Source organism: Ictalurus punctatus, chromosome 19 (genome assembly GCF_001660625.3).
Source record: "Ictalurus punctatus breed USDA103 chromosome 19, Coco_2.0, whole genome shotgun sequence".
Taxonomy (NCBI): Eukaryota; Metazoa; Chordata; class Actinopteri; order Siluriformes; family Ictaluridae; genus Ictalurus; species Ictalurus punctatus.
The window spans coordinates 16,641,438-16,661,437 of record NC_030434.2 but is presented as its reverse complement, the minus strand read 5'-3'; the positions used below and the strand labels follow the sequence as shown (position 1 = coordinate 16,661,437).

The 20,000-nt window shown below is 37.9% G+C and overlaps 1 protein-coding gene across 6 annotated transcripts in view; it reads left to right on the top strand.

Annotated features, from left to right (window-relative positions):
* tfec (transcription factor EC) overlaps window positions 1–1,822 on the top strand; it is a 40,417-nt gene extending 38,595 nt beyond the window's left edge. For all 6 annotated transcript variants that reach the window (XM_017494604.3, XM_017494603.3, XM_017494607.3 and 3 more), the window contains one exon: window positions 762–1,822. In XM_017494604.3, the coding sequence (XP_017350093.1) occupies window positions 762–1,238 (477 nt within the window). In that variant the 3' untranslated portion in view covers window positions 1,239–1,822. The remainder of the gene's footprint in view (window positions 1–761) is intronic.
* The last annotated feature ends 18,178 nt before the right edge of the window (window positions 1,823–20,000 follow it).

Sequence of the window (20,000 nt, the reverse complement as noted above, 5' to 3'; positions counted from 1 at the left end):
ATATAAAGAATAATGAATGAAGAAAGGCTGAAATGCAACAAGGAGTTTGTTTATGCTGACAGTGTCCTCTTCCGTTACATGGCGTGTTAGTATGTCCCAGTACTTACATGCTCCTTTTCTTCACAAAAAGCGTACATAATTTTAGTACATAGTATAAGTATGCCAATTGGGATGCAGGGAATGTATTTCACAAATGATAAATAGCAGATCTATGTTTTTCAAGCCTTTAACTTTAACGCCAATATATATTTATTTACGACTATAAGAAAGCCATTCATACATATGTTGTCCTGGTTGGCTGGATGTTGGAGGTCCACAGCACATTTTCTGAGGCAGCTGCACAGTTCAGAGATCGTTTTAACAATAGCTGTCATCATGTGAAGAGAACTTTACTATATATATTACAAAAAGTGTTCTCACCTAAAAATAGCTGACACCACCTTTACCTACACAAAATGCAATGGCAGGTAGCATTGTCCTAGTGATCCCACTATCTTCTTCTTGGGGGAAGGTATGGAACGGAGTACTGCATCCTGTCATCTCCTGTATACAGTAGATTCAGAAAGAGTGTGTGAAAAGTAATAACCTCAGACCTCATTAGGGTTCTGCTTCAACTCCATTCATCATCAATGATGTATGATCAGGGCAGATCTTAGTAGTGTGTCCCCAGAGACACTTGAATAATGATCCAAGATTTTGATTATAAGTGAAGACACAACTATCTGATATCTAATGCTTGAGTATATGTGTGTGTTTGACAGGAGTTAGAGATCCAAGCTCGTGCTCACGGTCTGCCCAGTAATCTGGGAGCAGCGGAGATCTCGTCTCACCTCCTCAAACAGCAGCAGCAACAGCAGCAGCAGCAGCAGCAGGCACTTCCAGCTCCTGCGGTTACTCCTGGAGCACAGACTTCTCTCTACCCACAGGATGAGCTCAATGGCCCCGAGTACCTGCAGAGGAACTCCCTGTCTGTGCTCCATGCCGGAAATGAAGGCAACAGCAGCTCCTCTGGTGAGCATGCAGACGCCACTTCGACGACCTTCTCAGACCCGCTGTCACACTTCACGGACTTCTTTAGTGCCACTCTGAAGGAGGAGCAGCGGCTGGACGAGCTCCTCATGGAGGAGGCGCTGTCTCCGTTCGGGACTGACCCACTGCTTTCAGCCACTTCGCCCAACGCGTCTAAGGGGAGCAGCCGCAGGAGCAGCTTTAGCACGGATGACAACGACGACCTTTGACACCGTTCACAGTATTCTTACACTTCTGGATCTGACGTATGTGACTGATCTCCAGCTTTTCCTCTAGACACAGGGACACATCTTCTATGTGTCCTGGAAATTCAGAAACTTAAAAAAGGGGGAGATGAACTGATATTCTGAAACTACTGTACAGCCTTTACTATAGATGCTTATAACACTGGTCACACACATCATTGGCCTATTAAAACTATATGCTTCTGAAGTGTAACATAATGGCATTGTTCATAAGGATCACTAAAGGAAAAAGTGAAGAGAAGATGGAGAAGAGGAACTTTTTTCCCCCTCATCTGCCATGCCTTATCTAAGACAGGGTTAGCTTCATAAACGTATATAAGAGGAAGTGTTGTAAATGTAATTTAATAATAGCAATAAAACTAACATGTCTTATTGTTTTAAAAATATTTTTAAAGGAAAATATCACTTTGTGTATTTATATATCCTAATCCCTGTATTGTTGTAAAAAAATGTCTTATACAATCTAACACTTTCTATTTTTTATTTTTTATTTTTTAGATATCTTTGGGGTGGGGAAAACACATTAAACCCCTTTTTGATAAAACCAAGTCTGTTTTTATTTCATTCCTTCTAAACACAATAATATTCCATGTCAATTCAACAGGGGTAAAATATGTAAAAGCAAATTTTAAACATTTTGGAAACATATGCTTACACTTACACTTACACACACACACACACACACACACACACACACACACACGCGTGCATGCCTGATTGTGTTTTATAGCTTCTCTACACCGCTGTGCAACTGATGAGGTCTTGGCCTGTCTGAAGATCTAGCAGCTAAGAGGTTTGGCGTTTAAGTGACATTTTGATGAGGACGTCTCCCTGTCACAGGATACTAATGACACACAATATACCCGTGATTACACACAAGCTGAACGGCCATTAAAATACAGCTGCAGCCCTCGACCACACTGAGTTCGGGTCAGACCTGCAGGGCTCTCCAGACGCTCCACATTTTATCCGCATCCAAACTCAAACAACATCAAAAACGTGGTGCATCAGCATGGTCCTGAGGACTGGTTTGAGGATCACCGGGTTAGAGGACCGAAGAGCAGGTTGTTGAGACAAATTGGCTGATTTCCCCTCAAAAACAACAATAAAAAAGAAATAACCAGAAACAAAAAGTTGTATAACTTTATATTTTAAAAAATTTATATATTAAATTCTGCCAAGCCATTTCTTTCAAATGAATTAGTTCATTATTAATTCACATGTTTAACGTGACTCATATGCCACTTAAAGGCATATGATATGACTAATAATTAATTCATTATTTATTAAGTATATGATTGTTAATGTTACATGTTTTCTGGTTACATGGTTTCCAGTGTTACATGCTGTACATTGTTTGAGTTTATTTTGACAGTTCATTGCACTTAAATGTTACAAAAGGTAATGCATTTTACCCTAAGCTTATTTTATTTAATAATTAAAAAATATATATGTCGCTTTAAGACATTTTACACATGACTACTTTTTAAGCTATGAATATTGTTCATTTCATTTCAATGCATTCAAAGAACGATATATATATATATTTTTTAGAAAATGTCTTTAACATAAAAAAACATAAATAATTATCAACGAAGCCCCTATGCTGTTTAGTCAAGCTGTTTTTAACCCAGTTTATTTAAAGTTTTATTTCAGTTCTGTATGATCGTGAGTCTTTTGAAGGAATGTCTCATTAGTTGAGATTTTTAAGCAAATTCAATGATGTAATGCATGAATAATACAACAAACAGCAGAGACAGAAACATGTGAATGCGTTGCAGTGGAGAGGCTGTGTGTTCATCAAAGCCTGGCTAAATTAATGTTTTACAATGCTATTAGATATATGTTTCTCCATAATGAAGTTGAAAGCCTCACCATATCATTAGCAAATATGGACACTCTCGCTACAGTTTACAAACATGATTACACATACTGTAAAGTATATGTGTGTGCTCATTAAAGGGAAGACCTAGATTTCTTTTGTAAATAATTCTCATGAATGCAGTTCTGCGATTTCTACGTCTCAGTCACTTCCAGAAGTCTTTTTTGGCAGATTATAACTTGATTACTCGGCTTAACATAAATACCAAATGAGATGTTTCGGATGTCAGGATGGCAGTTGCCTTACTGAATTTTATTATAGTAGATTTAGGAAGATTTCCAACACATCAAATATTAACAGTTTCTACATTAAAGCTGAAATACAGAAACAGTTTTATAAGTAAGTAATTTAGTAAGTAAGTAAGTAAGTAAGTCAATTTTATTTATAAAGCATATTTAGCACAGCAAAGCGGACCAAAGTGCTGAACAGAGGAAAGAAAAGTAAAATAGATAACAGAATAAAACCAAATAAAGACAGACAATAGACAATAGGATTAAAAAAAAAAAATAGATTAAAATGCCTGGGAGAAGAGATACGCTTTCAGCCTCTTCTTAAAAACTGTAATTGAGGGTACAAGGCGGATATCCAGTGTCAACTGATTCCATAAATGAGGGGCAGCGACTGAAAAACCTCTATCCCCCTTAGTTTATAAACAGGATGGAGGGACATACAGAATAAGCCTATCAGAAGATTTTAAAAATCTGCTAGCTGATTGTGGTGTAAGAAGATCTTTGAGATTAGAAGGAGCTTGATCATTAAGAGTTTTAAATACAAAGAACAGAATCTTCAACTGGATCCTAAAATGGACCAGGAGCCAATGGAGCGATGCTAAATTTGTAGTGACATGATCATATTTCTTTGCCCTGGTCAACAGCCTTGCAGCCGTAAGCTTCTGAACCAACTGGAGATGAGCAAGAGATGACTGAGGAAGTACAATGAATTACAATAATCTAAGTGCGGTGTGATAAAAGCATGAATAACCTTTTCCAAATCTCGGAAAGACAAAAATGTTTCAAGTTTAGAAATAATCCGTAATTGACCAAAACTATTCTTAATGACTGGATTTATTTGCTTGGTACAGCAGTGTAGAAAATGACTAGGAAATGCCCTCACATCATCAGTGGGCTCTGAGAGATCATTCTGCCATGGCTCGTGTCTCTGCTTTTAGCTTTACTCTGTGAAACATGTGCCATGTATGAACAGATTTCCCGCGGTTTCTTCCTCATGTCGTCTCAGGGAGTTTTTTCTTGCCACCACCACCTCTGGTTTGATCATTAAGGATAAATGTATCAACTAGAAATTTATATCCAGAATTTATATATTTCTGTAAAGCAACTTTGTGACAATGGCCATTGTTAAACGTCCATCACTATACAAATAAAACTGAATTGAATTGAATCAGCTTTCATCATGCTCTGCTGAAAGATAGGACAGAACAGAAGGGATAGTGTCTTAAAAGAAAAAAAAAACTTACTGTGAATCTTGCACCGTTTCCTTTCATGGACATCACTAATAATCCATACCAGGTATTACAAAAGAACCAGAGTTAATCCCGGGTCAGAAAATGCCATATATCATCATCAGAATGTCATTCTGGAGGAACTCCAAATAGACATCATTTGGGACATGGACATGCTTGATTAAAGATCAAGTCAGGTTATGTGTCTTGTATATTAGCTCATGCAATAGAACCTATGCTGTGATGCATTTCTGCATCCACCGTAATCTTTAACAGCAATAAATTATTTTTCTGTTGTATACCAGTGTGGCCATTTTAATTAATTTATCCCCTCTCCTTTCACCGCCAGACTTCACCAGTAGATGGAGATAATACACCGCGTCCCCTCTCTCTCTCTCTCTCTCTCTCTCTCTCTCTCTCTCTCTCTCTCTCTCTCTCTCTCTCTCTCCATGCACACAAACTCCTTCCTCCACAACACTCAGCTTCCATCATTAAAACTACCAATACAGAATGCACACTGCTCAAAATTGGGTACTGCTCGGTTTAGCCATTTCCACTGAGTTGCATTATGCCTCCCAAAAAAGCAGGATTTAATGGAGCAGCTCGGGTATAATGTACACTTATTCACACGTTTTAGCAATGCTTAAATATTAAAGGCTTTATTAAGGTCTATGGTGTTAAAAGTTCAGACTCGAGAGGCTGCGAAAGCATGACACACACACACACACACACACACACACACACACACACACACACACACACACACACACACACACACCTTACTATTCATGTGAGGACCTTCCATTGACATAATTATTAATGTTATGATACATAACATAACCTGAACCTCAGTACCCATAAGTAAACATTTTAGTTCTATAAGGGTTTTTTTTTTATTGCATTATTATTATTTTATTTTTTAAAATAAAAGCTGCAGTTTTTGTATAAAAATGGTATTTTTCTTCCTGAGGGCCAGCCAAATGTCTCTACAAGGTCAAAACCATCAGGAAAAAAAAAAAATAAAAAATCCTATCCTCAGGGGGACATTTATAAATATAGATATAAAACCACACACATTATCCTACAGTAAAGCTATCCCTCCTTCCTATGAAGCAGCTCTCCTGTGCATAAGTAAGTACATAATTTATAGCCAAACTTTTATTTGTTAGACAGTATTGAATTGTCATTGCTTAGTGGTGTTTTACATTATATGCATCTAACAACAATAAATAATTCATAATCAATAAGTGACTTACACAAGAGACAGCAGACAAACCTGATGTGGTGGCATCATGTTTTGGATTTAAAGGTTCATTAGTGAGTGGATCCTGTGTGTGTGTGTGTGTGTGTGTGTGTGTGTTGTGGTGCCTGGTCACTCCACAGCCATCCTAAGGGTCTCTGAAACTATTCTGTGTTTATGGTGACCGCGCCCAGCTGTACTTTAGTGACTCCCACGTCACTGGCTGGTGAACGGCGTATTAACAACGGAATACAAAGAGATGAAATCCCTCCAGCTGCAGTCAGTGCTATAAAAGCCACTGATGCGATTTCCAGACAGTCCGAATGAATCAAACCAGATGCCAAAAACATAACTTCAAACAAATTGACTTCCAATTATTGGAGTACACACTTCCAGATGTGCTACAGATGGAGACGGAGGGGGGGAGGCAAAAAGGTGTCTCGGGCCACGCTGTGCTGCGCTCCAGAATAAAGCCAGGGCAAAGCGGCGTGTGTTTTAAATCACCTAAAGAGGGACAGGATGTGAGAGGACAAATACGGCTAAGGAGAGGAGAGAGTATCATTAGTACCATTTCACACAAACACACACACACACACACACACACACACACACACACACCCACTCCATGATCTAACCAGGAGGTTTCTTTAATGCTAATTTAGAAGTGATTCCCAGCTAAACCTTGATCCTGAAAATGAAATCCCAGGCAGAGGACATTCACAGCTCCCAATCTCACGACCACATGCATGACTGCGTATTCAGTTACAGCTGTATACTTATTTCTAGGACTGATAAATGGATATGTATGGTGGCATTCACATTTAATTCATCTAACAAGAAATCCTTTATCCTCTACTCCTTATATACTTGCTGCCTCCATTTCAGAGGTAATAAAATTACAAACAGTTAATATACATTAATTAATGGTTAACTATTTTGCAAAAATATAATGTTAGACTATCATATTTAAACGATATTTTAACAATTGTACTATAAATACAATAAAAGTGATTTGCTTAAATAGTACAAATGAAAATTCATATGCTTTTTTTTTGCGTAAACAGACTTTGACTTTACGCAGATGAGCACAATAATACATCAAAATATAACTGACTTTATTTACATGAAGTGAGGGCACAATTTTAATATGTGCACATTTATTTCTTTTAAACGATATTGTCACTAGGCTTTAAATGAATTAAGAATATAACAGATTGACTATGTACGGTCATTTAACAGATCATAGCACCGATCCTATATTTAATGTAAATTCAAAACGAAAAAAAAAGGAAAAAGCTAAAGATATAATCGCTGCATTGCTGGTAAATTAATTAAATACAATTTCAGCACATGATAAACCATAAAAACAGAATATGGGATAATGTGATAAATATTTACCGATGGGAGCGGACTCATTTACAAATTATTTAAGCACTGATAAACCCATTAAAGAGGCATTGTTCAGCTCAGGGAGAACTTTGGTGTTCCTGTATGTAATATCTCCAGTACTGGTGCTATGTGCAAAGGGCTAGGTGCTTATCTCATTAAAAGCAGTAAGTGGTGGTCTGTAGGGGGCTTTTGGGGCACTGATGTCCCACAGGGGCACTGGTCCAGCATGGCTAACAGGCCCATTTAACTGCATTCATTCCCATTTGACCACAGGGCCAGAGCTCCAATTCCCCATGTCTGTCTATCTCTGCCCCGGGATTCAAATATAGAGGAGCAGCAGAACATGTGCCTCTGTTTAATTCAAGCCCCTGTATGGGACTATGCTAATCCACGGCCAGTCCTCCACTCTCCTGTAACCTCTTCTAATCTGAATGACCTTGGCAGAGTGGTGGACGGGACCTGCAATTGATTTGTAATTCAAAATGGGAGCGACAGGTCTGGAGCCGTGGATTGCTAGAACACAGCCGGCCTTCCTCTAAGCACTGCGGGGAAATCAGACAAATAAAATAAGCAGCAGTAAAAGGTTAATCTGAGTGTGTGTAAATGTGTGTATGTGTGTGTGAGGTGTGTAGCTGTTCATTGCTCTTCTGGGTGCATCTAGGAGAGTGTATAGGTAGTGTGTCAGGTTTGGGTGGCTCGTTAGCACACAGAGATAATTGGCGCCGCGTGGCTCGGCCCATTTGACCATGGCTCTGTGCATTATTCATCCGACAGCAGGCCGCTTCCCGGCCCTTTGGAGACAGACTCATTCAATATTTATGGGTAATTGTTTATTAAATGCAGAGCCTTGACCCTATTACGCCTATTACAGGCTGCAGAATAGAGCAGCGCCATTTTACCATATTCCAAAGATCTACAGTCACACGAGGAGTGCCAGGGTTACATGGAGGGATGGAGGAAGATGCTGCCGGAGAGAATGATGATGAGAGAGGAAGGCAGAGCTAACAGGTGATGGTACATACCAAAGAATTCATGAGAAGTCAAAAGGGAAATAATATATTTATGATTGTTGAGGATTTTTAAAGACATTAATAATTTTAAGATTAAATGCAGAATAAAAATGCTGTATTACTGCTGTGAGTATGAGCTTGCACACTAGGTGTATATATATATATATATATATATACACACACACACACACACACACACACACACACACACACACACCAAAGAACCTGTTTAAAGGCAGCTTGATGCTTCGGTTTGACTCTTTCTTTATTCCTGAGAGACTTGATTATAAGAGGAGCAAACTCTTGAAATTCCAATTACACGAATTCTTCAGTGCCAGTGTGGCAAGTGGGCAATTGTAAGATCATTAGTGAAGGAGTGGAAGCTTGAACATGACAGCTGGAGTAGTTCTAGGTGTGCGTGTGTAAGGCATTGAATGAGATAAAAGGTCATTTCTTTTCCCCCAGTGCGGACAGAAGGTGAGGGCCACTAGAGGACAGTGTTGGAGCAGAATTGGGGGTTGTTCTGCTCTAACACATCTATCTCCTAAAGATTCAAATATTTCAACAAAATCAAGAAGCCACAATTGCTACAATTCCTTAAAAAGCTAGCTTACCTGAAATTAATCATATGACGGTAACCAATATTGCTATTATGACTATGTCCTAAAAAATAAAAATAAAATCTTTCTGTGAAATAGAATTTATAAAAAAAATTTCTGACAAAAATAATAATTTACTGGTTTAATAGCTATTACAGCAGTGGCAATTCATTTTTATAGTTAGCAAACATATTTTTACAATTTATGTAAAATGCACATTCATGTAAAATATGTACTGTAAACCGTAATGACATTCAGCAGCGCTTTATTAGTGTGTCGAGTAAAACACAAATCAGCGACAGAGGATCTGCATATGAATCTGTACAGAAGGTAAGTGTTATATTGTGTTTAGTGTTGCTGGAGAGAAGCTACTGTTTTACTATCTCTTTTTACAGTGTGAATAATTCAGCCTGACTTCCACACATATTTAACAAATTCACATACAACATGATGTGAGAGACTCATCTCCCTTTCCATATTTGGTAACAAAAGGCAGGAATGTTGTGGGAGGCATTAGGAGCAATGGAATATTTCATTACCTTTGTGCTGCTGAGGCTGATTAATCTGAAGTGTGAGTTTGAGGGCTTGGGAGTGGGTGTGGAACTAATGACACTTTTCTGAAGAGCTTTCCAGCTCACAAACACAGCCAAGATTCGGTCTCGTTAAAGAAATTAGTCCTATAATTACGAGGATGTCCAAATTAAAATGATCCCAGATTAATTAAATCAGAGGAAACAAATGTAACAAAATATTACCTTTTCAGGAAGACAATTAGAAAAAGAAAAAAATTGCACATACACATGATAATACACTATACATATAAAAGCATGCAATATTTTCAATAGAAGGCAATAGAATTAAATATGCAGGGCTAATTTTACACATGAATGATGTATAATAGCCATTAAATAAATAACATATTACTACTACTACTACTACTGCTAATAATAATAATAAGTGCTAATACTAGTAATAATAGCAATACTACTACTAATACTACTGATAAAATATTTCTAATAATAATTAACACTAATACTAGCAATTAGCATTACTATCAATACTACGAGTGTGACAACTACTACTACTACTATATTATTAATATTATTATTATAAATGGAATACGATTACTACTACTACTAATAATACTATGTAGTTATATTACTTCTATTACTACTACTGCTACTACAAGTAACAATACAAACAACTACAGTAATAATAAAGAAAATATTACTACTACTACAACTACTAACATAAATAAGTAGCAACAGTACTACTACTACTTAGAATAATACTATTATTATTATTATTATTGTTATTATTATTATTATTATTATTATTATTATTATTATTATCATTATTATTATTATTAATAACAACAACAACAACAATAAAATATTGCTACTAATAATTACCAATACTACCACTACTACTAATATTTTTAACTAATAATAATTAATAATTATTATAAATGGAATACTACTACTACTACTACTACTACTACTACTACGTAGTTATCCTACTACTAACAACAACAAAAACAATAACTACAACAATAATGTAGCAATAGTACTAGTAATACTACTACTACTACTAATACTACTACTAATAATACTATGTATCAATACTACTATCACAACAAATTTTTACCACTAATACTAATAAAAACATCAACAACAATAATAAATAAAATACTACTACTGCTACTAATAATACTAATCTGTACTATAATAATAATAATAATAACAATAATAATAATAATAATAATAGTAATAATAATAATAATACTTGTTATTATTATTATAAATAACAACAATAACAGCAACAACAGTAATAATACATAAAATACTACTATCATTACTAATCATATGCAGCAATACTATTATTACTACTACTAATAATAACAACAACAATAACAACAATAAAAAAATATTTTAAGTAATAATGATGATGATGATGATGATAATAATAATAATAATAATAATAATAATAATAATAATAATAATAATAATAATAAATGTTTATTGTTGTCCTTTTTTAAAAACCATACTGTCTGCCCCGTGTACGCTGTGCATGTTGTATAAGGCTGCTGTGTATATATTGTGTCATATGTTATGGATTATAAATGCTATGCTGTTTTTGGTGGCATTATGAGCCCGAGTGCAACAGCAGCGTGAATCAGGGACAAATAAAAGCTTGTTTCAGTTGGAGAGGCAGAGGTGGAGCTCACTTACACGCTAATGCTAATGCTGCTTTGTTACTTGCCATGAATTCTAACATCCTGAGAATAAAACAGCTTTTTTCCTCCTCCACTCCTCACATGATGGAATTTTTCATGTTTGGTTAGCACTGTCAGATTTAAACCGCTGTGTGCTAATGTGTGTAATCTGCTTTGCAACACATCAATTATGATGGATCTTCCTCCAGCGCCGGTGTTTTTATTGCATTCCTCATGGTAATCACTCTTCACTAGTTTAGTAAATAACGTTCTGCACTGTAGCACACGGCAAGCCTGGCTCTGACAGCGTCTATCTCAGCGAGGAGAGAACATTACATATGCTCTGCATGTTTCTGTTCATTCACATAGTCTTGTGTGTTTCTAATGTTATATCTGCATGTGCGATTACAATGACATGATATAAAATAAATAGCTCTCACTGTGTCTTATCTCTATCTGCGTCATTTCTCACAGCGTGCAGTGCTTTAATAAAGGTGAGAGGGTTGAGGTTCACACTGTGCAGCTCCCCTTGTGGAAAATCCACATACATTCACGTGAACATATGTTGTTCAGGTATGAGTAATATGTGGTCATATGAGGAAAGACCTGTGAAGGTGCATTTTACCATGTTATGCCCTGAAACTGTATGTGAGCTCATATTGCGTATTGTGAAACGTGTGAAAAATAGCCTGCGACTCTCTAAAAGGTAATGTGATGTTAAAGGTTCTGTCAGGAAAACACCTTTACTGTACTGCTAATCACAAATCCAAGGCGATGTTAAATATAATTTAAATAAATAAGGAATACAATAGGGGGGTGCGGTTATAGAAAGATAAACAACAACAAGGTACAGCCTATGATACAGCCTGATATAAAGTGAAGTACCTGTTACTGCCCTGAAGTTGATTACGTTCCTATAACAGCATGCCTTAAAGTGTTTTATTCCTCTTATACATCGGAAGGATATCACTGGGGTCGGCTGACTTCAAGTGGATTGGAAGAAGCATTTTATAGCTTTTGCCCTCCCTGGTTGATCACCGTTGTGTGCTTTTATCCATTTAGAGTTACATTTATTTTTGTGGAACAACTGAGATACAAGTTTCTGTTGTCACATTCGTTATAACAGCTATAAACAGTTGTTTCCTCACCAGCCTCTCTTTTTCTCTCTCTTACTAGTAGATAATATGATAAAACACACACACACACACACACACACACACACACACACACACACACACACACACACACACACACACACATACACACATACACAGAAGCGGCTTGTCACATAGCTAAGACACCATAAAAACACAAATTGCTCTGTACTGAAGACTTTTTCTGTGGCTGAAAACCTATAGGAACAGCTCTACCTTAAAGCTGCTGACACCAGCTGAAATCTTTCTTAAATGCTAAGCATCACTTAGCAAAAATCATGACCACAGCAACAGCTATACAATGTTCATTGTTTCATTTTATTTCTTTGTAAATAAATAAATCTGTTTAAAACCATGCTGTTATAAAGAATGACTCAACATTTTGTGACCAGACTTGAGAATTCAACATTGCTGTGATATAATAACACATATTCAGACATAATTTCAGAGAAAATATAGTAAATACAAAACTACTACACCGATTTTAACCAGCGAGAATATTTCCTGTTTTTCCCCACTTTTTAAAAATGGAATGAACATTTCCATAAATGACTCTACGGAAGTTCAGTAGCAGATAGATAACACTACTACATATCACTCATGCATATTTCTTTTGCCCTACTGCGTAGAACAGAATGAGAGAGAGAGAGAGAGAGAGAGAGAGAGAGAGAGAGAGAGCGCTAGAAAGGGATAGAGAGAGAATGCTAGAAATGGATAGAGAGAGACAAAGAGAGAGAGAGCATGCGAGAAAGGGATATATATATATATATATATATATATATATATATATATATATATATATATAGAGAGAGAGAGAGAGAGAGAGAGAGAGAGAGGCAGACAGAGAGAGAGACAGAGAGAGAGCGGGAGCGCTAGAAAAGGATTGAGAGAGAGAGAGAGAGAGAAAGAGAGACAGAGAGAGAGAGACAGAGAGAGAAAGAGAGACAGAGAGAGAGAGAGAGAGAGAGTGAGAGATAGAGAGACAGAGAGAGAGAGAGAGAAAGAGAGAGAGAGAGATTGATTTGTAGTGTAGGTTCTAATCCTTTCTCTCTACAGCAGAAGAAGTGATAACAGTGGGCTTAAGACCAGCTTCGTCCCTCACGTCACAACAAAGCCGCATTTGTTCAACAGCACACCTGAGACTGGAGTAGCAGCCACAACCTCACTGTTTCTACACACACACACACACACACACACACACACACACACACACACACACACACACACACTTCATCATGGCTCTTGTCTTGTCCAGGCTGAGGGAAGCTGAGGAGAGCAGAGGTAGTTCACTAAGCAGGGTTTCAATCTGCAACAAGCTCGGGGACCGTCACGAGGTGTCGGCTAACATTAGCATCTCCTTAAAAGCGTTAATAAAAATCAGACCCAGACTATGTGTATTAATACATAACACATCATAGCAGATATGGAGGCGTCCCAGCATCACAAAGTCTCCAAGACAGGATGAAATAGTCATTGTGCTGACCAGACATAAAGAGTGTCAAAAATTCACAGAGAGAGAGAGAGAATTACTGACAAGAGGTGCAATGGAACTGGACAGTACAGAAGAAATGTTTCTTCTTATAAGACAGTGAAAATACTGTGGTTGTGTGGTGAGAGAGAAATGAAAAAGAGACAAAAAAAACAAACAAACCCTGTAATAACTCTTTTACTCATTTCTGTACTGCATGATATTACAGGGTGAAAAAAAGCTACAGTCTAATTTAAAACACAGATATCGCATTTCATATATGCATTTAATATAAGGAGATATACATATGATATTTAAGGAATACAACACTTGGGAATGTACTTTTATAGGGAAAATAATCAACTACGGTTGTGGGGGGTGGGGGGGTGGGGTGTTTGGGTGAAGTGGCCCAAAGTGCAGTTATTGTTACCAACCTCACGTTGATGATTTTCCTATAACAGCACGCCCCTATGTATTTTATTCCTCTTTTTCCATAGTAATTTGCCAGCAGTCTTTTATTAATTAAAGACTGACACATTCTTTATATGTTTATTGTTATGTTGAATTTTGTCAACTGTCTGTGATGAATTATTTACTTCCTAGTACTACAAGATGTCAGGAATAACACACTCTAAACCATGCTATTATGTGAAAATAACTCAGTCCAGGGGGGTGTGATGCGGCACTACAGGCAGTAGTTGAGTGCCACTACCCCCTCGCAAAGTGCACACGGTCTGGAGCGTATTATTCCGCTCATACCACAGCAATTTGCCATTTATTACGATGTTTAATTTATAAATGTACAAAATGCCGCTCATTTTAAAGGTTTATAGTTAGAGGTAATGTTGTGGAACGTCCAAGATACATGTTAGTTCCTGTTCTCACCTACAGTATAGTTGTAATAAACAGTCATTGTTCACCTGATTCTCTCTCTCATTCGCAAAAAATGCAGAAAAACAGAACGCATAAACTTCCTGTCCTGAAAACTTTCCTGTGCTTATAAACATCACAACGCACAATCACTGTTAATAAGTGCTTACAACCGAGACTCCTTCTGTTGTTAAATTAATGCTAAATAAATGTCTCCTAACAAAAAAAGTCACCAAATGAATTTAACTGAATTAATCATTACATTTATATAGTGCTTTTAACGATGGACATTGTCACAAAGCAGTGTTACAAAATTATATACATTCAGGATATTCATTTTTAATTGATCAATTTATCCCTAAAGATTAAAATCTTTGTTAAAGCACTATTTAAAAAATCTGTTGATTATTAGTCTTAGATTATGTGGAGTGTCTGCTGTACAAGTCACCGTGTATGAGCTACTACTATAGAAACAATAACATATTCGAACAAGCGCATTAATATTAACCTTTCGTTCGTGTTACAGCCGGTACTACTTTCAGAGGTATGTTGTGTTGTCCGAAAATAATACAAGCCTTCTGACCAATCCAACATTCCAACATTCAACCGCACTGTGGTATAAAGACAGCTGTTCCCTCAGCAGCATCTCTCTTCCCTATTGAAGTTTACACAACAAATAAATGCAGCTTGTTATGTCACTGTGAAACCAGAAAGTGCAAAGTTCTCTGTCGTGAAGACTCTCCCACGGTGGACTGTTTCAAAGCACTGACACTGGAGACTCCTTCCATAAATGTTATATAAATGTCTTTGTATAGATAGCTTCACCATTACAATTTCTTGGTTCAGCAGTCATACAGTTTTTAAAATCTTTTTACATTTACATTTATTCTTTTAGCAGACGCTTTTATCTGAAGCGACTTACAAATCAGGAAATACAAGCAAAGCGATATATCAAGCGGAGAACAGTACAAGTAGTGCTACCATACAAGATTTATAATTGAGTTCTAGAAAAGTAAAGTGTGCAGAGTCGAGGTGTAAGAGCCAGAGTAAGTTTTTGGTTGTGTTTTTTTTAATAGAAGGATGATGTGGGGGCTGGCGCTTTAGGGGTTAGTTACATGTTCACAGATGAGGTGGGTCATTAGCTGTTTTTTGAAGATAGTGACAGATTCATTCCACCACTGAGGGACAGTTTTTATTACTATCTTTAGATTATATTGAGCATTGGCCATACAAGCCCCTGTGAATGAGTAGTTACTAGTATAGAAATGATAACGTATTAGAATGAGTGCATTAATATAAATCTAGGATTTGCAGTGTAGGTGGCACTACAGTCAGAGCTACTGACCAATCATAGTCTAGAATTCAACAGCGCTGAACAACGAGTTGTGTTGATGTTGTTGGTTTACAACTGATATCTAAGCTCTGTGCTGTTTTTGACTTAGCATAGCCACTCCAGCACAGCTGGGACAAAAACAGGATATGAAGAAATGTTGGTGTTTTCCCCACTGGCCCTAGCCCTCCCACTGCCAATCACTTAAGACTCATTAGACATCTCCCACCTGTGGAAGGGAGCAGAGAGATTAGAGCAGGCTGCCCTTCTGCCCCAGCGTTTACTCCAGCTGGAGAAAAACGTGACACACTTGGACGTCCAGTTGTGAGACACAAGCTGTGTTGTGTTGATATTGTAGGATTATGGGACAGGCTTTATACAAGGCCACATGCACTTTCCAGCACCACACAGGGTTCTCCGAGTTCACGACTGTTATGCTGCACCATATCAACCCAGACAGTGGACAAAAGTAAACTCTTCATACGTACTAAAGACAACACGTCTGACCTTAATGAGACACCGAGCACTGGCTGAGACTGATTTGCCTCGTGCTGTGAGAGATCATAAACTCCATACTGATGTGTCTTTATGACTCATCAGCTGCTGCTTTCCAGAGAGAGAAAAAAAAAGAAAAAGTTTTGGGTTGGTGGATTTGTTTTCGCTTCCAAAATCAGGCATAGACAACTTTTCCCTCTTCTGCACAATCCTCTTAGGTAAATATAGCGTTCAGCGTTTAGACGTCCAAGCCAATAAGTCAGTCTGATTATCTTTCCGCTGATAAAAGCAGACACTTCAACATTCACTATTTTATAGTGATTAAAAGTGTATGGATCAGAAATCAGGTGGTTTCCTTCAGAAAACTGCTCGTATGTTAGCGGAGATGTTACGCTTTTGTCAGCCTCACCCCTATCCTGTTTTGCCAGGTGGAGTCTCCACACTTGCTGGTGTTTTGATCGAAAGCAGCTGCTGGGGCCCAATACCAGTTTAGTCTGTAAAAAGCAGCCAGCACAAACAAATCCGTCTGAGGCCTTGCTAAGATCACACCTGCCAACCATTAAAATAGAAAAGGAATGATAGATAAACAGAGTACAAATAAAGGAGAGCGTGTGCAAGGGTAAATAAATAAACTCGTCTACGGTATCTTTATATATTAGTGCTGAGGGGAGCTGGGAAAATATCCACAGATGCATGAAGAGGCCTGACATTTCTTCACACCATCCCATCCTGCACTGCACCATCCCTAAAAAGCCCACCCTAGCAGGCAGAACAGGACAGAAAAAAATAATAAGCAGACCAATGACACCACAGATCAGTCATCTTGGTATTTATTGGCTAACAAGTCTGAGGCTCATCAAGTCACAGGTTAAAGTTTACCCAGATAAAGTTGGCAAGAAGTGACAATAACTCCCATTGGAAGTAAAAACGCATCTTTCACCTCCCACATCTCCATATTTCACTTGCAGTGAACTGGCGTTTCCTTTGGGTGAATTTTATTTGCATTTGTTCTGATGAAAAAGTAGAAGAGTGTAGTTTACAGGTGTCTTGTGTATTGGCGTATTGTATATGCTAAAGCTAAAGCATAGATGATATTGTAAAGCCTCATCTTCACGGATCTCAGTAAACTTTTACACAACATTACTAAATAAATAAGTACACTTGTTGCTCAGCAGTATATAAAATACTGATATGGGGGCACGATGGCTTAGTGGTTAGCACGTTTGTTCTCCCTGTGCTTCAGGGGTTTTCTCCGGGTACCCCCAGTTCAAAGGTTAGCACTGGTATTTCTAAATTGTCCATATTATGTGAATATGTGTGCGATTGTGCCCTGCGACGGGGTGGCACCCCGTCCAAGGTGTCCGCTTCCTTGTGCCCTGAGTCCCCTAGTATAGGCTCCAGGCTCCCCGTGACCCTGTGTAGGATGAGCAGTATGGAAAATGAATGGATGGATGGGAAAAACAGACACAAAAATCTAAGAGTAAATAAAATCCCTTCCTCTAAAGTTTTATTAAAAAGCATCAAACGTCAAGACTCACTTTTTTCTTTGTTCCATCCTGATGTGTGTTTTGCCATCTACACACACTTCTCCTGACAGTTTGCTGTTACTTGATCTCACAACATTTCCGATCATGTAAATTTGCACACTTTTTTTTTTTAAATTCACAGTATAAAAGATCATTTGGAAATCAATAACGCAGCTATTTTCTCCGACAACTGAATCACAGAGTGAGAGAGCAGATTTATGCTGGACCTGTACTTTATTTCCTCCATGCAGTGTGTTGTGGAGCTGAGGGGGAAAAAAACTGACTAGTAGTAAGAAACTCCAGCATGTCAAAGCCACTGAAGTGTACTCCTAACACATGCGATTCCTGGGAATGCTAAATAGTTAAAAAGCAAGGAAAAGCTTTTGTGTTGATGGCTGAAAAGTGAAAGGTGCACACATTTGTAAGAAGATCTCCTACTATGCATGCGCGCACTCGCGCACACACACACACACACACACACACACACACACACACACACACACACACACACACACACACACACACACACACACAAAGACACAGACAAATAAAATAGTCTGCCTAAAATCTCTTGCGCCAGTGTAGCAGAAAGATAAGTGGTGAAGTAAAAGACAGATAGATAGATGGAGAGAGAGAGAGAGAGAGAGAGAGAGAGAGAGAGAGAGAGAGAGAGAGAGAGAGAGACTAGTTGATAGTGGCACACCTGGAATTGAAGCTTGGGCTGTTTAAAGGTTAATCAGATCACTGATGAGGCTAAAAGCAGTGATGCTGAGTGATGTACACTGACAATACCTGCTACACTGCTGAGTGTTATAAACTCATTACAGTGTTTCTATGCAGAACCGCACAAAGTCTGTCTATGCCTTTTCCTAACTCACACAGCAGCCCGTACAGACCTCACAATAGACCCTACTGACTCACGTTCTTGTTATATGTTCTCATATTTCCTGTAATCTTGTGTTTTTTATTCGAAAAACAATGTTTGCAAGATGGCTTACATATTAAAATTTCAGAATTTGTTCCGAATATTATTAAACTTAGCTGCATTATGTCACCCAAATTCTGAAATACACACACACACACACACACACACACACACACACACACACACACACACACACACACACACACACAAGCAGTTTCCCATGATTCACTGTGAGCTGTTAAAGGTATACGCTGATATTTTTCAACCTAATCTCTATCCACGGCTCGAAGGATTTATGCTCGAAGTAAACACAAATCGAATTAAGACGTGGAGTATTCCTGTTTTAGTCGCATTATCAACGTGTATTACAGTCATGTAAACACCTTAATCACACTATTAACATCGTGTGAGAGTTTTCACCACGTTCTGTGACAGGACATGATCATACACGGCAGTGCTCAACCGTTTTACGGCAAAACAGAGAGCACGACTGCGTCCGAAACTGCGTACTTACCTACTATAGGCCTGTAGTAGGAGAAATATATGGATCTCGGCTACTATATAGACGGTAAGTACGTGGTTTGGGACGCAGCCCACGGCTTCAAGCAGTCATCTATTTGCACGTACAGCATGACAAATAATTAACCGCACTTAAAGCGTTCGTAAAAAAAATTTAATAAAAACACTCAAAACTGTATACGGTTCCATAAGGAAGATGAACTGTATGTCGATACGTGAAATTCTGGAGGGACGTCGGACAGCGTGGCGCGGTGACGTAATGACGTGTGTGTTAATCGATCTATGTTCTATAATACGTAAAACGGGTACATGAGAGGAGTATTCTAAAAGCGACTCATGTAAACAACTTAATCACAATATTGTCTTACTCAGAATAAGGTCAGTAATTAGATCACTTCTGTCCATGTAAACGTAGTCATTGTGTCTTAGTGTCAGCCTGGTAGGGCATGCATGCCACAAGAGCCTTCGAGAAAGATAGAGAAACTGGAATTACTTTTAATTGTATTGATTTCAAAGTTTAAAACTACACGAGAGCAATTTTGGTAAGACTTTCTCTAGATTTGAATTTGTGTTAAAGTTGCATATTTGAAACAATTACAGACAGTTCAACAACTTTAACCCTTTACTGCATGATGTTTCCATATG